Genomic DNA, 15,606 nt, shown 5'->3' with positions numbered 1-15,606 from the left:
TTTTCATTCACTGACTGGAAGATTGTAACTCTTCAGGACAGGGAGAGGCCCTGAGGAACCCACTGGTGCTTTGACTATCTCAGAGAATGGCAGTAATTTAGGGCCTGCTCCAAAGCCCACTGAAGTCGATGGAAAGTCTCATTAACTTCAGTGGGCTCTGGATTGGGACCATAGGAAGGGAGCAAATAATAGCATTATAGACTTTGAGAAAATGTAAAACTTTCCCCCCACTTGGCTATGCAAGCCTTAGCCAAGTCGTCATTCCTAGGTAAATTTGGCTACTGTAAGATTTATTGGCTGGGTGAAGTGTTTAAATTTAATTTTCTGTCAGCAGACTCATACAAAATTATTGTGTGCTCAACCTGTATTGGCGTCTGTTGGGTCAAAAAAGCAAGGGAGCAGTGCAAGTTGGCTGCTCAGAAGCAGCCTCATGGTGTTTAGAAGGTAGGTTGGTTTGTTCGTTTTGATTGGAAACAAGGGGAGCCCAAAATAGCTGCTCTTGGGGCAGGGGCAGCCTGGAGATCTCCAAAGTTTCCTGGGCAGTTGAAGCAGGGTGAGCTTGAGCCTGGTATAATGTACTTCTATACCTGCTATGGACTGGTCACAGAGATTGCCTATGCACACCAAATGTGGGCATCCTAAGAGCCTTTAATGCTTTGCCAGGTATGGCTGAGGTTGGTTTAAATAAGATATTTTATACACAGCACCACCTAGTGGCTGAGCATATAATACAATTTAGCATTCTATTACACTGGGGACAGTTTTTTGTGAGGTGGGGAAAGTGAGGGGAAGCAGGCAGCAGCTTCTCCATGGGAGAACTGCTGCAAGCAGCCCAAACAGGCAAGGTTGAAGTGGCTGATGGAGCCTAGAGGGAGCCCAGCATTGCGGGAGAGAGGGCAGGGCTACACTGCAATTACAAACCTGCGGCTGTGATATGAGAGGAAAAGTTAAAGACAGAACAGTTAAACAAGAGGAAAAATAACTAACGCGTCTCTGAAGAAATCTAAGGAATTATTAGAAAAAAACATTGTTAGAAAACTGAGAAAAGTAAAGCAAGAATGAAATGAGAAGGAAATAAGCTGTAATAAAAGATAAACTGTAATTAAAGAGAAATAGACTTAAGAAATAAAGAGAGTGAGCAGTAGTGAAAGTAAGAAAATGGCAAGGAATGTAAAATAAAATATTCAGACATCATTTTAAAGTATATAAGGTGTGAAGTGACAGGAATAGAGAAATTGTCAGAGAGCAAGGGACTGGAAGCCAGAAAGGAACAGGTGAAAATTGTTCAATCAAGGAGCTGACACATCAAATTAAGGAATACATGTCTTTATCTGAGCTGGGACTTAAAATAGTCAACAAAGACTGCACAAGAGGATTGCTCAAGATGTAATTAAAGATCCTAACAACTTTTCCTCCAAACTTTGGTCTTATAGGGGCTGAAAACTGAGAAACTGAAAAGGGAACATATAACAGTGGGTTTTATGTTCTAGTGCATTGTATTTTCTAATACCAAACTCTGTTAGTTCATAATATAAATTGTTACCTATAAAGTGAGTTTAATTGAGATAATAGTAGAGAACAGTAATAGTTTACAGTAGTTTATGGTGTACGCCTAGATAGTAGTTCCTGCTGAAACAGCTATTTCTGATTTACTTGTGATTATTCCCCACTTAACTAATTTCTACTTTACCCCAACTTGTTGAGATAAAACATGATCTGGGCTCTAGATTACCTGTGCTTCTCTTTATTGCTCTGGTTCAGAATACTCCTCCATTGGGCTTGTTGCACACGAGAGATCGTGTTGCCTAATGATTATATTGTAAGTGTAACTTGTTGTTTTTACACATTTATACCAGTCCTGGGACAGAGATGATCAAGCAGTATGCAGGGAATCCTAACCTGGCATTACTGTCCAGGTCCCAGAAAGCAACTCTGCCTCAAGAATTGACTAATCAGGGACCAAAGCAAAGAGCAAACTCTTCTGTTGCTAGTACAGCTTCCTTCCTAAAGGCTACTGCCTTTACACAGAGCCTTGTGTAGCCCAAAAACTAGCATCATCACCACAGCATGTCTACCCAAGACTGAACACTTGCTTGAACACTAAGAAAAATAATTTGAAAGAAAGACCACCTGGTGATCCCTGCCATAGTGGTTTATATATATGATCGATCTGATCTCTTGATATCAGTTTTGGGTATGGGGGAGAGGTCTGCCTTAAATTTATTGAAATTACATCTTTCTGTGGTTTTTGTACTACATACCTAAAATCAACTTTCTTTGCTGAGGATATTAAAGTTCTGCAGGAGCCTTAGTTTTTGATTCCTTGCTCTGGTTCAAACTCAGATGAGTGCAGAAGGTAAGTCCTATTCGTAGATGACCAGGGCATTAGCCTTTTGTGGTGCACAGGCATAGGAGCCAACTTCCCCTCTTTCCCATGGGTGCTCAATCCCCTCTCTTCCCCAAGCACCACCACCACTCCACCTCTTAAATGAGGCCCCACCTCTTCCCACCCCTTCCTCACCCCCATTCCAACCCCTTCCCCAAAGTCCCTGCCCCAATTCTGTCCTCTCCCAGCCAATATCCCAACTCCTTTCTCAAATCCCCAGCCCCACCTCTTCCCCTGAGTGCACCACATTCCAGCTCCTCCCCCTCCCTCCTGTAATGTGCTAATGCTGTCAAACAGCTGTTTGGCGGCGGGTGGCCAGGAAGCGCTGAGAGGTAGGTGGAGGAATGGGGATGCGGCGTGCTCAGGGGAGAAGGAGGAGGTGGGGTGGGGGGTGAGGGAAGCTTGGCTGCCAGTGGGTGCAGAGCATCCATTAACTTTTCCCTGTGGGTGCTCCAGCCCCAGAGCACCCACGGAGTCAGCATCTATGTGCACAGGTCTTAGAGCCCTTGCTTTATACTAGCCCTAAAGAGGGGTAATAATAAAGAAAATGAAACTGAAGTACAGTATCATCCTTCCCCATTTAAAACTAAAGCTAATCTTCCCCCCCCCCACTATCCATCAGTTTGCCTACAGAAATCTGCCCATGTCCCTAAATTACCATATAATTCATTGTCATTCACTGTTCAGAAAATGACCAGAATTAGTATAAAAGTGAAGTTGAGCAGAGGAGTCAGAATGGTGAATGCTTTTCTGGAAGATATGCTTTAGCCAAACAAAAGTTATTAGACTTAGTAGAGGGGGTAACAAGGTGAAATTCCATGGCCTGTGATATACTGGAGGTCAGATTAGATGAAGTAATGGTCCCTTTGGGTCTTAAAATCAATGAATTTGTGAAGTCTTGCTGGCCAAAATTTTCACAAGTGGTTAATGCTTTTTGATTCCCAACCTGAAGCACCTCAAAGGGTTCTGATGTTCAGAAATTGCTGAACATCCCACTCTGAAAAATCAGCCCCTTTAAGGTTCCTCAAGTTGAGCATTCAAAATCACTGGTGACTTGTGAAAATTCTGGCCAATATATGCCAGCTATGAATAAGAGATACTGTGCGCTAATAAGTATATAAATCACAATGAATGCTCTGTCACTCTGCTTTCTGCTACTTCTCTTCCAGTTTTCTTTGTCTCAGTGTATTGTTTCTTTGGGTTTTATGATCTTTAAGGCAAGAGACTCATCTTTGCAAATAGTATCTGGCACGCATTTGGCACTGTATAAATAATAAACAGTAAGAGCTGTCGGTCTTCTGTTTTCTCTCTTGCAGTGTGTGTCGTGGTCGAAAGTGGGACTGCACAGATAATGTATGTGATGCCACCTGCTCAGTTATTGGTAAAGCCCATTACTTGACATTTGATGGACTGAAATATATGTTTCCAGGTGACTGTCAATATGTGTTGGTGCAGGTAAGAATTAAGGCTATTGTTCATTGTTAGAATGACATGTCAGGTTAAAAAAATACTTTAAGTTTGTAAGCCATAAACAAAGAAAAAAATCCAACATTTTAAATGAGTTACTGTAAAACATCCTTCTTTGCTAGGCTGGATATATAACAGAGGTGCACAGGACTCAGCAGTGGTGAGATGGCTTGGAAAAAATAGGAGCACTGACAACTTCATACCTACTAGTGTATACCCACTATCTGTTTCTGGGAGGCTTCTTTCTCCGAAAGCCCCTTCTCTGATACCCCACCCCCCATTGCTGATATCCCACAAAGTGAATTGCAGGGTCTCTACAAGACTGGCATTCTCTCAATTAACTGCGCTCAATCTCAATGCCTCTAGAATTTAAACTTAATTCATTCACACTTTCAATTCACCAGCTTGTGTCAAGCTGATCTGAAACAACTTATTTTCTGGGGGTTGTGTGTGTGTGTGTGTGTGTGTGTGTGTGTGTGTGTGTGTGTGTGTGTAAACACACACGTCTAAATCTCTCATTGCTCCCACAAATCAGTGACTTAGATATCTCTTAAGAATCAGAGGGGTAGCCATGTTAGTCTGGATCTGTAAAAGTGGCAAAGAGTTCTGTCGCACCTTATAGATTAACAAACGTACTGGAGCATGAGCTTTCGTGAGTGACGAAGTGGGTAGATATCTAAGTGGGCTGAAGATTGCAGCCACACATGCAAATAACTGTGGGTGTAAATATGTGACTGCAAAAGCAGAGGGCATTGTATGAAAATCTGGCCAAATATTGAATAGATCCATTCTTAAAAGATAACAATACTTTGCATTTCCATAGTACCATCCCTCCATGAATCTCAGTGTTTACAAATATTACTGAATTAAACCATGCACCTCCATGTGAAGTAGGTTGGTGTTTTTACAGATTGTACAGATGGAGAAATGAAGAAAAGAAATATCTTGTCTGAGACTACAAAGCAAGCCTGTGGCAGACATAAAAATTAGAACCCCAATCATCAGTGTCCAAGCATTATGTTTGAAACACTACATCATGTTTCTTGTATTTACAGAAATAAAAAGCCACTTCATAACCCAGATGTGGCTTCATTTTATTTCATTATATGAATTGTGAAATCTTGCCCTCATTTGTGTACATAAAACTGATAAACACTGCATCCTTGTATATCCCTGAGGTAGCACAGTTTACATTGCTGCAGAAACCCTTATAGTTAAAGGGTCTTTACAAAGTATCTGTACAAACGTTGCATGCTGGCCAAGTGTGTCTTTGTCTCCCCATATGGTCAGGACAAAATGTATGAGTAGTGGACAAACTAGCATGCTGACAAATGTCTGAGCAGCCCCACAGTGCCTGTAAGAGTTCAGCTTTTCAGACTTGCATTTTCCCCAAGTGTTTTTTCGGTATGTTTAAAATATCCCTATTGTTAATGACCTGTTGCATTTGTTTCCCTTTAATAGGATTATTGTGAAGATGAGTCTGGAACCTTTCGGGTTCTCATTTCAAATGACGGTTGTGGATTAACTGGAGAGAAGTGCACTAAAAGGCTTACCATTTTGTTTGACAATGGGGAGATAGAGCTGTTCAATGGAAATGTATGTACTCCTCTGCTTCTCTTCCCTCTTCCTCTGCAAAGGATCTGCCAGTATTTTAGGATGGGTTGTAACATGGGGGGATTAACCTTCTACTGTGCTTTGATATTTGAAGAGTCGTGTAATAAGATGAATATGCCAGTGACACAGCGTGTGGGGAATGTAAATCCTACATCAGATAATTGTGATGAATTGTTTGGGAGTATATGATACAATTCCACTTGTGGGGCTAATTGTGTTTCTTTGCTTTGCTGTAATGAATCTCTGCAAGTCCTGCCTTGCAGGAGGTAGCAGCTATAAAGCAAATTTTAGATGGAGTTCTGTAACTAGCCATCATGGGCCATCTAATTAAAGGTATTTTGCTGTTTCCCTTCAGTCCTTTGCCAGATCTGTTAAATGGAGTGCTGCTGCTGTTGCTTCTTTTGAGTGTCTTATTGGAAAATGCTCTATGCAGCCTGGACCCTCCTCATGGAATCTTCATTTGGAGGAGCTACATTCCATTAAACAGAAAGCTGTGAATGGCACAGAGAAATGGCAGGGAAATCACTTCATTTTACTTTGTTTGCTTTCTCTTTTTTTTTGAGTCGGGCAGTACCAGACTGTAGCTCCCTTGTCTTTCTATATACTTTAAGGTATAAATCTATTTCAAGCATAGCTATTGCAAGAAATGTCTGTCCCTTACCTAGTAAAACTGTGGTTTAATTTAGTCATTTGAAGGACCAGGCATGTTGCAGGAGCTGATGCAAATGTCAGCTTCCTTCCCCATCCTAAAAAAATGTCAGATGGAAAATCCAGATGACTGGATTCCTCTTCCTCCCCCTTCCCTACACACTGTCAAAAAATGACCAGGAACCGTTCCCACCTTCCACCCCACTCCATGACAGGATATAACCTTTCCAGAGGGCAGGTTTCAGCTATTTGCCTTGGGCGTTGTAACAGCTAGGAATGTCTCTGTGTTCATACATTATAGATCTCCAGTGAGTTATAGAGTTACAATTACCCAAACTTCTGAAGTTCTGTACTTTGTCCTGGAATCTGGAGTAGATCTTTGTAAAAATGTTCAGAGAGAAACTACACAAAATTTGTCTTGTTTTGGGTTTAACGCACAAAATTGAACCAGCTTTTCACCTGGTTTAAACCTGCAAACTTTTATGTTCCAGGTTATTGGGAGTGGCTTACATCAAAGCACTGAGTACACAACCCATAACCTTTCTTGATCACATCTGTGTATGGTCCACTCAGACACAAGGATTGCTTGGGGCGATTGTACACTGGACATTTCAGCTCCCAAAGCAGTCCAGTTTCTTATTGCGACTAAAGGAAACCTCCCTTGGGTGTGCACAAGTAACAAGCTGTTTTTGGCATAGGGTCAGCCACGTGGGCCAAAATTTGCAAGAGGGCTGAGTAATGACAATCAGCACCAGATTTTTTTTTAAAAAGCTTACCTTCCATTTAGGCACCTAAATACATGGCTAGATTTTTCAAAAGAGCTAAGCATCCAGCAGCAACTTGTGTGAGCAAAGAGAAGGTTCTCCATTCTTTTGAAAATCTGCCCCCATAAGTATTTCATCTGCATTGCAGATTACCCACACCACACTGACTAAGCTTTCAGTCTCAGCTGGGCAAGAAATGTTTTTTTCCTGTCTCATGAAAATTTGTAGATATCAAAACATTTTCCTGTCATGAATCTGGAAATTAAAAATTAAAATTAAAATCACAATGTTGAGAACCCCAAAATTCAGTTTGGGTCAATTGAAATGTTTCATTTTGATTTTGACAATTTATATATATAAATTGTCAAAATCAAAATGAAACATTTCAATTGACCCAAACTGAATGTTGGGGTTCTCAACATTGTTATATAATAATATAAATATATATAATTATTAGCTTCAATTTAAAAGAAATAGAAAACTGAAAGTTTGTATTTAGCAAATGCCAAAATGTTTCCATGCTGCATCAAATGTTTGAAGATGTTATTTTGAAGGCAGCTTCTAGTCTGAAGTGGTCCATGAACTATGCAAGGTACCTGGGTGTGACTATCCCAGGAGGTGTTAAAATGCTGCATGAGGTCATTTATATTCCTCTTCTGAAACAATTAATATCTGCCACTTCTCAGGGTCAGAAGTTTACTACTTCATGGTTTGGGCAAGGAGCCTCCATCAACATAATAAATCTGTGACTGAGGTTAACATTCCAATTCTATTTTGACCAGTTCTGGTCCTTGTGTAAATTTTGAAATACAAACACAGACTGATTTTGTGATTATTTAGAAGAGAAAATACCCAAATGTGAGCAGAAAAAAACAATGTGTAGAGCAGTAAAGGAGATGGGGAATCTCCATTTCCTTAAACGAGGAGCAGGAGGAAGATTGCCTGAGCCAGGTCTAAATTGTAGTGGGCTGGCAAAGAGAAAACAGAAGTAGAACAAACACTAGGCAGATTTTGAATGAAAGGATTCCTTTCGGGAAAATTCTGTCCTCCTTGTACTCCACAAATGGATTGACCCTTCTAGCTATGCATCCATATAAATATTGCATTAAACCTCAGAGAGCTGGGATAGGGCCAATATTACACAATGTTTGTTATGAGAATTCTATATAATAAAAGTAGTAGCATCTGTATATATGTAGATATCTAATCTCTGCAGAGTGCTATCTATTTGTGTATAAGTAGGGGATGGTATTAATATGTCTGTAAGGTCAATATAGGTAGTGTTGCTTTGCAAATGGCTTTTGTTGTGTAGCCCATTACCTTGAGCTCTTAATAATGAGTGCCCCCTGTGAGGTAGTGGTGAAAGCTCTCGACTCATTGTGAAGTCAATGAGAACTGCAGGTACTCGAGACCTTTCAGGAGGTTCTCAGCATACTGGGTCGGTAGTGAGTTCCTTTCAATTCCCTACATGCCGAGTCCACTCCACCCCAGTAAAATGGACTCTGTATTTTTCCTCAGGCAATACTGCTAAGTAATTTTTAGTCAGGGATTTGAATGGAATAACACCAATTGGCCAGTCCTCTTTTAAAAGAGAGCCAGTTCCAGCAATCTGAGGTGCTCTGTGAAGCCATTAGACTGTATTCAAGGCTCCAGATTCAATGTGTAATATTATTCTACTCTTAACTCCTAACTGCCTCACATTTCTATGCCGCAGCAGCTGGGAGGTTTGGACCTGTAGGATGTGGGCAAGAAGTTATGTATCCAAAAAGGTGTGTGGGAATGCAAGGGGAATAATAGATGGAGGATTCCTGTTAAACTGCGTGAGTAGGAATCTATCAAGGACAGCAGTAGAAAGGGAGAAATCCCAGTTACTCAAAGGTTTCATGGTAACACTACCACAGAGCTCTTGGTGAGCACCAAGCAGCAAAACTCTGCAGTGCTTGTGCAGAACCATCTAACATTGCATGAGTATTTCAACTCATCCCTGGTGTAGGGACTCTGTGGCTGGGGCCCCTTGCACCCGCAGGATTAGCTGTATCGGCTCAGCCACTTTGGAAGAGGGTCTCTAAACAAAGCAACAATATAGAGAGGATTTAAAACTCAAACCATCTCAAATTTCCAGTGTTTACAAAGAAAAACACTGTGCAACTCCATCTTCATGAGCTTACATGTTTGAGAAAGCAGAAAAAAGACTGGGAAAAGCAATCCAGAAAGGGTCATCTGAGTGAATAAAAATCTAACTCAAGGAGAAGCGTGCAGAAGAGCATGGGAAATGTCAATAGGAAAAGAAATTACCAACATCAAATGCATAAGAATTTGAGGTATGGTAGCCACCTCCTCAAATGGCCTCTGGCACTGAGAAACTTTGTCCATGACCTTTTCACTTTGATCTTGGTGCAGCATTCTTTTAATTGGCTTCAGCTGGGCTGGATTTCTGTCTTTGAAGGGATCCTTGCATCTTGCCATTTAACCATATTTATTCATTTTTCTTGTCTTCTTGTTTTCTATTTTGCTTAGGACCTTGTGAGACTGTTTTATGGGATGCCTAAGTGGCCTCCTTGCTGACTTTAAGGATTTCAGTGTCCTTGCTTTCAGCTTTAGGGTCTTCGTGACTAGCTTCCTCTTTCTCTCCCCTCCCCCTTTTTAATTTCTTCTTCTAACCCCCTATTTTAAAGTTGAGTGTGACTGAACTAGTTTGTTTTATATGATGCCTCCCTGGAGGATGTTGAAGGCCCTGCTCAGGAGATCCGTAATGGTTGCAGGGTTGGTCTGAGGATGAGTGCTCCTTTCTTATAGCTCGTGGTTGAAGTAGATTGAAACAGAATGGGGACCTCTCACTGCACCAGCCAAGGAATTGGAGCCGTGGGGAAGCAGTGCTTACCCAAGCTGGTGAGAGGATGGGGAGCTCACCCTTTGCTCTTAGGGTTGCTGTACTCCTTCTCCTCTCTAACACTAAGATGGGGATCAGCAACGTTTGGCATGCGGCCCACCAGGGTAAGCACCCTGGCGGGCTGGGCCAGTTTGTTTACCTGCCGCGTCTGCAGGTTCAGCTGATTGCAGCTCTCACTGGCCGCGGTTCTCCGATCCAGGCCAATGGGGGTTGTGGAAAGCCATGCACATCCCTCGGCCTGTACCGCTTCCTGCATCCCCCATTGGCCTGGAGCGATGAATCGTGGCCAGTGGGAGCCATGGTCGGCCGAACCTGCGGATGCGGCAGGTAAACAAACTGGCCAGGTCCACCCTGGGGCTTACCCTGGCAGGCTGCATGCCAAAGGTTGCCGATCTCTGCACCGAGTCCTGTTTGTACCCTTTTGAAGGACTCACGCCCTCTCCCCTACTTCAACATTTTGAATTAACACCCTAGCACTATTTAGATAAACAGCCATTCCAGACCTTCCTCACGACATGTGGCTAATAATCCTGTTAAGGTTGCCACTAAAAAGGAAATATAGTATGAAAGGAAACATTTTAAATTAATCTCTCACCTCATTAGCAGCTGGAGGCTGTGACATTGTAACCAAATGCAGCCAGAAAGAGGTCCCAAGCATAGAAAACTGGCAAGAGAGGGCAAGGGGAAGTGTTAGTGATGGAAAAGTTAATTGATAAAAAAAAGAATCCAGAGACCTGCTGGTGGTGGGGCAGTCCTTTTACATGAGGGTATGGCTACACTTGAAATTTCAAAGCGCTGCCGCGGTAGCGCTGCGGGAGCGCTGCCACGGTAGCGCTTTCGAAGTGTGAATGTAGTCGGAGAACCAGCGCTGGGAGAGAACTCTTATGGGTGTAGCTTGCAGCGCTGGGAGCCATGCTGCCAGCGCTGTGGCACTGATTACACTGAGGCTTTACAGCGCTGTATCTTGCAGCGCTCAGGGGGGTGTTTTTTTCACACCCCTGAGCGCGAAAGTTGCAGCGCTGTAAAGTGCCAGTGTAGTGGAAGCAAATCTTCCACAGCTCTGAGTCAGAACCTGCCCCTTGATTCCAATGTTTAATATGGAAGGAGTTCCGTGCACTTTGTGATAAATAGGCCACATTTATTTTTGTTACAGCTGTTGCAGGTGTCATGAATTTGATGATTGTCATGGTTTCTAAAAAAAGGAAACTGATGCTGATGTCTATCCTTTACTTGTTAATTGGGCACTAATTGACTTAGCTGAACTTACCTAGTCATCCTTTTCTTAGCAAATCCATCCCCGATGCTATTTCCAATTAAAAGTGATTCCTTTGTGTATCTATCCCAGTAACCAGTGGCGTAGTGAGGGCTCAGGGGGCACTGCTTCACTCAGAACACTGAGAACTTGTAACCAATGGGTTTCCATCCCAATTCCCTGTGCCATTCAAAGTTATTTTGTTAAAGGAGTAATTCATCCACAGGAAGGTTTCTGTGTGAGACATCTGAGCCTGTGCTCAACACTGTGTGCTATTGATGTATATGTTGCAGTACAGTGATCTGCAGCAGCAGCAATAGGATTTCACTGAACAGTCAACTAACCGCACTGTGGCACTTCTCAAAAGTGCCCTTTGTCAGCAAGTACATGGAGCACGGAGGGAAGTTACAATGACCTGTTTAATATGTGGTCTCAGAGCTTCTCTTGCTAGCACACTATGTTTTTCATATTTAGGTGAATATCAAGCAGCCTCTTAGAGATGAAACCAATTTTGAAGTCCTGAAGTCCGGGCGCTATTACATTCTCTTACTGGGCAAAGGAATCTCTGTAACCTGGGATCTGGCCATGGGTGTCTCAGTTATTTTGAAAGGACATTTCAGAGTAAGTACCTTTGATTTACTTCTCATTCTCAGTAGGAAGGTGCTCCTAATAGTCCCTAATGAATACATCTGGACAGATCCTTCTGGGGGAGCAAGGGAGGAATTCAGTATTCCGTATGTAGACATGTTAATAGATTCATGTGAAACATCAGGCCCTCTCTCAAAAAGACAAAAGGCCTTTCTACTAATACACTATGGACTAATATTTTTCTGTAGTGGTTCAACACTAAGAGTTCAGTTATGGTTCTTGGTAGGTTGAATCATGCTAGGAATGAAGAGGGAGGAAAAGCCCTTAAGCATCATGCCCTCAATGAGGGCAAATGAAAGGGACAGTTTCCTCTGGGAGCTGGAGGGAAGGCATTTCTGAGCAGGCTTTGCTAGTGCTCCCCATAGCACAGTGACTTTCAAGGGCAGCAGGAGAAGTGGGCCCATCACTAAATCCATGACTCATCCAGACACACTCCCAGTAGAGTCAGTCAGAACAGGCAGTGGTAGCCAATGTCCCTTTCTTGATCCCTGGAGTGGTGGGAGACAGATTACTCCTGCTCCTCTCTGTGTCAGTATGGTGGGAATGGAGGCTGAAGGCCCTTGCACCTGCCAGGGGCAGGCATTATGTAGTCTTACATCTATAGAGCATGAGAATAAAAAGGTTCATTAACAAAACTCCATGTCAGTCTAAAGGTGGAGGATTGATGTATTTCTGTTTTATTTTCCCCCCTGCAAGGATCAAGTGTGTGGTCTATGTGGGAATTTTGATGGAATCCAAAACAATGATTTGACCAGCAGGAATAATAATCTTGAAGTGGATCCAATTGACTTTGGGAATTCCTGGAAAGTCAGTCCAGGTTGCGCTGATGTCAGAAAGGTGACTGTGAATGAACTGTGAAAACTGTTTACTAATGGTTACTACCTCAGTTAGGGGTTGGTGAATGGTTGTGGAGGAAACCAAAGAAATAAACTAACCCCTCTCCCAGAATTCACACCAAACTGGAATCTTTTCTGAGATCTGATAAATGTTCAGTTAACGTCTTTAAGTTTTCCGAGACCTCTGTGCTGCTTGGGTTTGGACAAATATTTAAACCGCCAAATCATGTGATAGAGGCTGTTCTCACAGCATGCCAACCCAGATGCAGGAGATCCAGCTATAACTGGAAATCACATTTGAGAGCCTGATCTCACAGAATTTCTAGCTACATTTCCAGAAAGGAGAAGTTCAGATAAACATCCAATTTCCCATCATCCTAACTTTTACAGGCTGTCCATTATGAGCATTTGCTGGCCCTCTGAGTTTTTCTGTATTTTTCTCACCTTTTCTGAACTGCATGTTCGCCTCTAGATTCCTATGATCATTGCAGAGTATTTTTTGTAAGATGAGCAGGGATGTAAAGTGCAAGGTTTACTAGGATACCACAAGTTAAGAAGATTCCTAGTAAATGAAGTGCATGGGAGCATGAGGTTCAGAAACAGAGCTATAACACTAGGGGTTGGAATCAGGAAAACATAACAACTGAAGGATCATGGTAAAATGAGAACTATGATAGAAAAGGGAGAGAAGGCAGAGTCATGGGCCCAGAATTGGTCGTGGCTGCAATTTGCAGATTCTTTGTAAGTCACGGACCTACTCTTGCTCCCATCTAAGTCAATGGAAGTTTCAACATTGTCTAAAATGGGAGCAGGATTGGACTCACAATAGCTTCCTAAGGTAACAGCTTCCTAAGGTAATAGTTGTCTATGCTAAAAATAAGCATTTCTTTGCTTTGCTTCTCTCAGTCTCCCTAGGAAAGCTATCCCATTTGTATGTATCACTAAATAAAGCACCTAGATAAGGCAAGCAGCATGTGTGACACCATAGAAAGAGCAGGGGCACCATCATAATATGTGAATGGTCTTCCAAGCACACTAAAAGGAGGCCCCCTTTAAAGTCTGCCAACTTCAAAGTCACCCATTTCCCAGATTCTACCCCTCTCCTCCTTATTCTCACAAAATGGCTCCCCAACCCATCCTACCATCATTCCCTAGAGGATGTGATTCTTCTCAATCCCCTTTGCCCATTGGTAGCTTCACCATTTCTCTAATTTCCCCATCCAGTCCTGCCTTACTGGCTCCTCTCTTCCTTCTTTTTACCCTCCCACTCAGGACTGGCGCTAGGGGTTTGAGCGCCCTAGGCGGACGGCAATTTTGTCACCCCGCACGCTGGTCCCGCGGCTCTGGTGGAGCTGCTGCAGTGATGCCTGCGGGTGGTCCACCGGAGCCGCGCGAGCAGCCAACCGTCCGCAGGCACGACTGCGGCAGCTCCACCGGAGCCACGGAGCACCGGACCCTCCGCAGGCACCACTGCAGCAGCTCCACCGGAGCTGCCTGCCGCCCCCCCTCTGGCAAAACGGCACTCACCAATTATTCTGGCACCTTAGGCAATTGCCTAGGCTGCCTAAATGGTAGTGCTGGCCCTGCTCCCACCATGGGTGTCTCAGTGCACATCTGTAGTTGGCTTTTTTTTATAATGGAGATATGCCTATCTATTAAAACTGGAAGGGACCTCAAAAGGTCATTGAGTCCAGCCCCTTGCCTTCACTAGCAGGACCAAGTACTGATTTTTGCCCCAGATCCCTAAGTGGCCCCCTCAAAGATTGAACTCACAACCCTGGGTTTAACAGGCCAGTGCTCAAACCACTGAGCTATCCCTCCCCTCCTGCCTGTGGCTGGTACCACTGTCTGCTCCCTGGCTTCAAAGTAGGAGCACTTCTTTCTGAGACAAAGTCCCTGCCCCATGCCCCATGCCCCTCCTTTCCCTTCCAGGCTAGCTGGAGGTATCAGGCACTTGGCAGCTCAGGCTTCAGCTGTATAAGCCTGCCTGGAACTCTGGGTAATTAATTACTCAGGTGACTAGCCCAGGCTGAAGCCCACGCTGGTGTGACTTTGCTGCTACTGGTGCCCGAGTTAGCTAGATTAAAACTAGCTCAGGTGTATCTATGCAAGGTGCCATCACACCCGATGACTGCAGTGGAGACATCCTCTGTAGCTCTGCCCCTTGTCTTCCTTTTTCCTTACTCCTTCCCCTCATGGGCCAGTCAGGGATCTCACATTGTGTCTCTTCCCCCCTGCAGTGCTAGTGGCTTCTGTTGTGCTCTGGAACCCCAAGTATCCCAGTGGTGGGGAGGCCCCAGGGTGGCAGCAGCAAGGTTACGATATGGGTGATGGCAGTTAGAATATAGAATAGAGTGCAGAGGCAGCCGGCACAGAAACAGCAGCAGGCATTCGGTCGAATAGTATCAGGTCACACTGAGAGGCAATCACATTGCCACATCAGCTCCGATGGCTACAGTTCAGAGGAGCAGCAGCAGCATTAACACATGACTCAGGCATGCAGAATGGGAAGACTCTCTCGTAGTGTTAGTAGCATGGGTGTGCTGCACTCTACCCTCTGGAAATGAGGGGCTCATGCCAGTCTCCTTAGTGAAAAACAGAACGTGGCAGGCAGCGTAAACAGGTGTTGGTACTGGTAGGCAGCAGCTTGACTCACAGCCTCGAGCAGAGACACTTAGCTACAAGAAAGAATAAAGAAGTGAGAAGAAACTGAATTAATTCCCTTATTGGTACACTCAAATGGGAAGACTGCATTTGACTGCTAATAGTGGCTGGGCATAGGCATGATCTAGCACCATGTTCTCCTCAGTGCTGAATATCTTTTTCTGGGGAGGGAGCAAGAGAAATTTTCTTGCCAGCTGTGCTGAGACTGGCCAGCCATTCACTGTTCCAGCCTAGTAAGTGAGAGAATCCAGCATGTACTCTGCAAAATATCTCCGCAACAAATATTTTGCAGACCGCGTGCTTTCCTTTTGCCATGCTGAGCTTGGGGTTCGGTTGGGGAATGTTGCACTCTCTCCAGTCACAGTGATGTTCTGTGTTTCTGCTGAAGGGAGATGTACCAATTCCAGTGAAAGCCCCCATTAAGTGATGTCAGCTGT

The 15,606-nt window shown here is 43.7% G+C and overlaps 1 protein-coding gene across 3 annotated transcripts in view; it reads left to right on the top strand.

Annotated features, from left to right (window-relative positions):
- VWF (von Willebrand factor) overlaps window positions 1-15,606 on the top strand; it is a 252,449-nt gene that overhangs the window by 107,627 nt on the left and 129,216 nt on the right. For all 3 annotated transcript variants that reach the window (XM_030538805.1, XM_030538814.1, XM_030538797.1), the window contains exons 20-23: window positions 3,703-3,841; window positions 5,315-5,449; window positions 11,496-11,642; window positions 12,366-12,506. In XM_030538805.1, the coding sequence (XP_030394665.1) occupies window positions 3,703-3,841; window positions 5,315-5,449; window positions 11,496-11,642; window positions 12,366-12,506 (562 nt within the window). The remainder of the gene's footprint in view (window positions 1-3,702; window positions 3,842-5,314; window positions 5,450-11,495; window positions 11,643-12,365; window positions 12,507-15,606) is intronic.

Source organism: Gopherus evgoodei, chromosome 1, assembly GCF_007399415.2.
Source record: "Gopherus evgoodei ecotype Sinaloan lineage chromosome 1, rGopEvg1_v1.p, whole genome shotgun sequence".
NCBI classification, from domain to species: Eukaryota; Metazoa; Chordata; order Testudines; family Testudinidae; genus Gopherus; species Gopherus evgoodei.
Note: the sequence above shows the minus strand (reverse complement) of the source record. Positions and strands in the feature narration are given on the sequence as shown.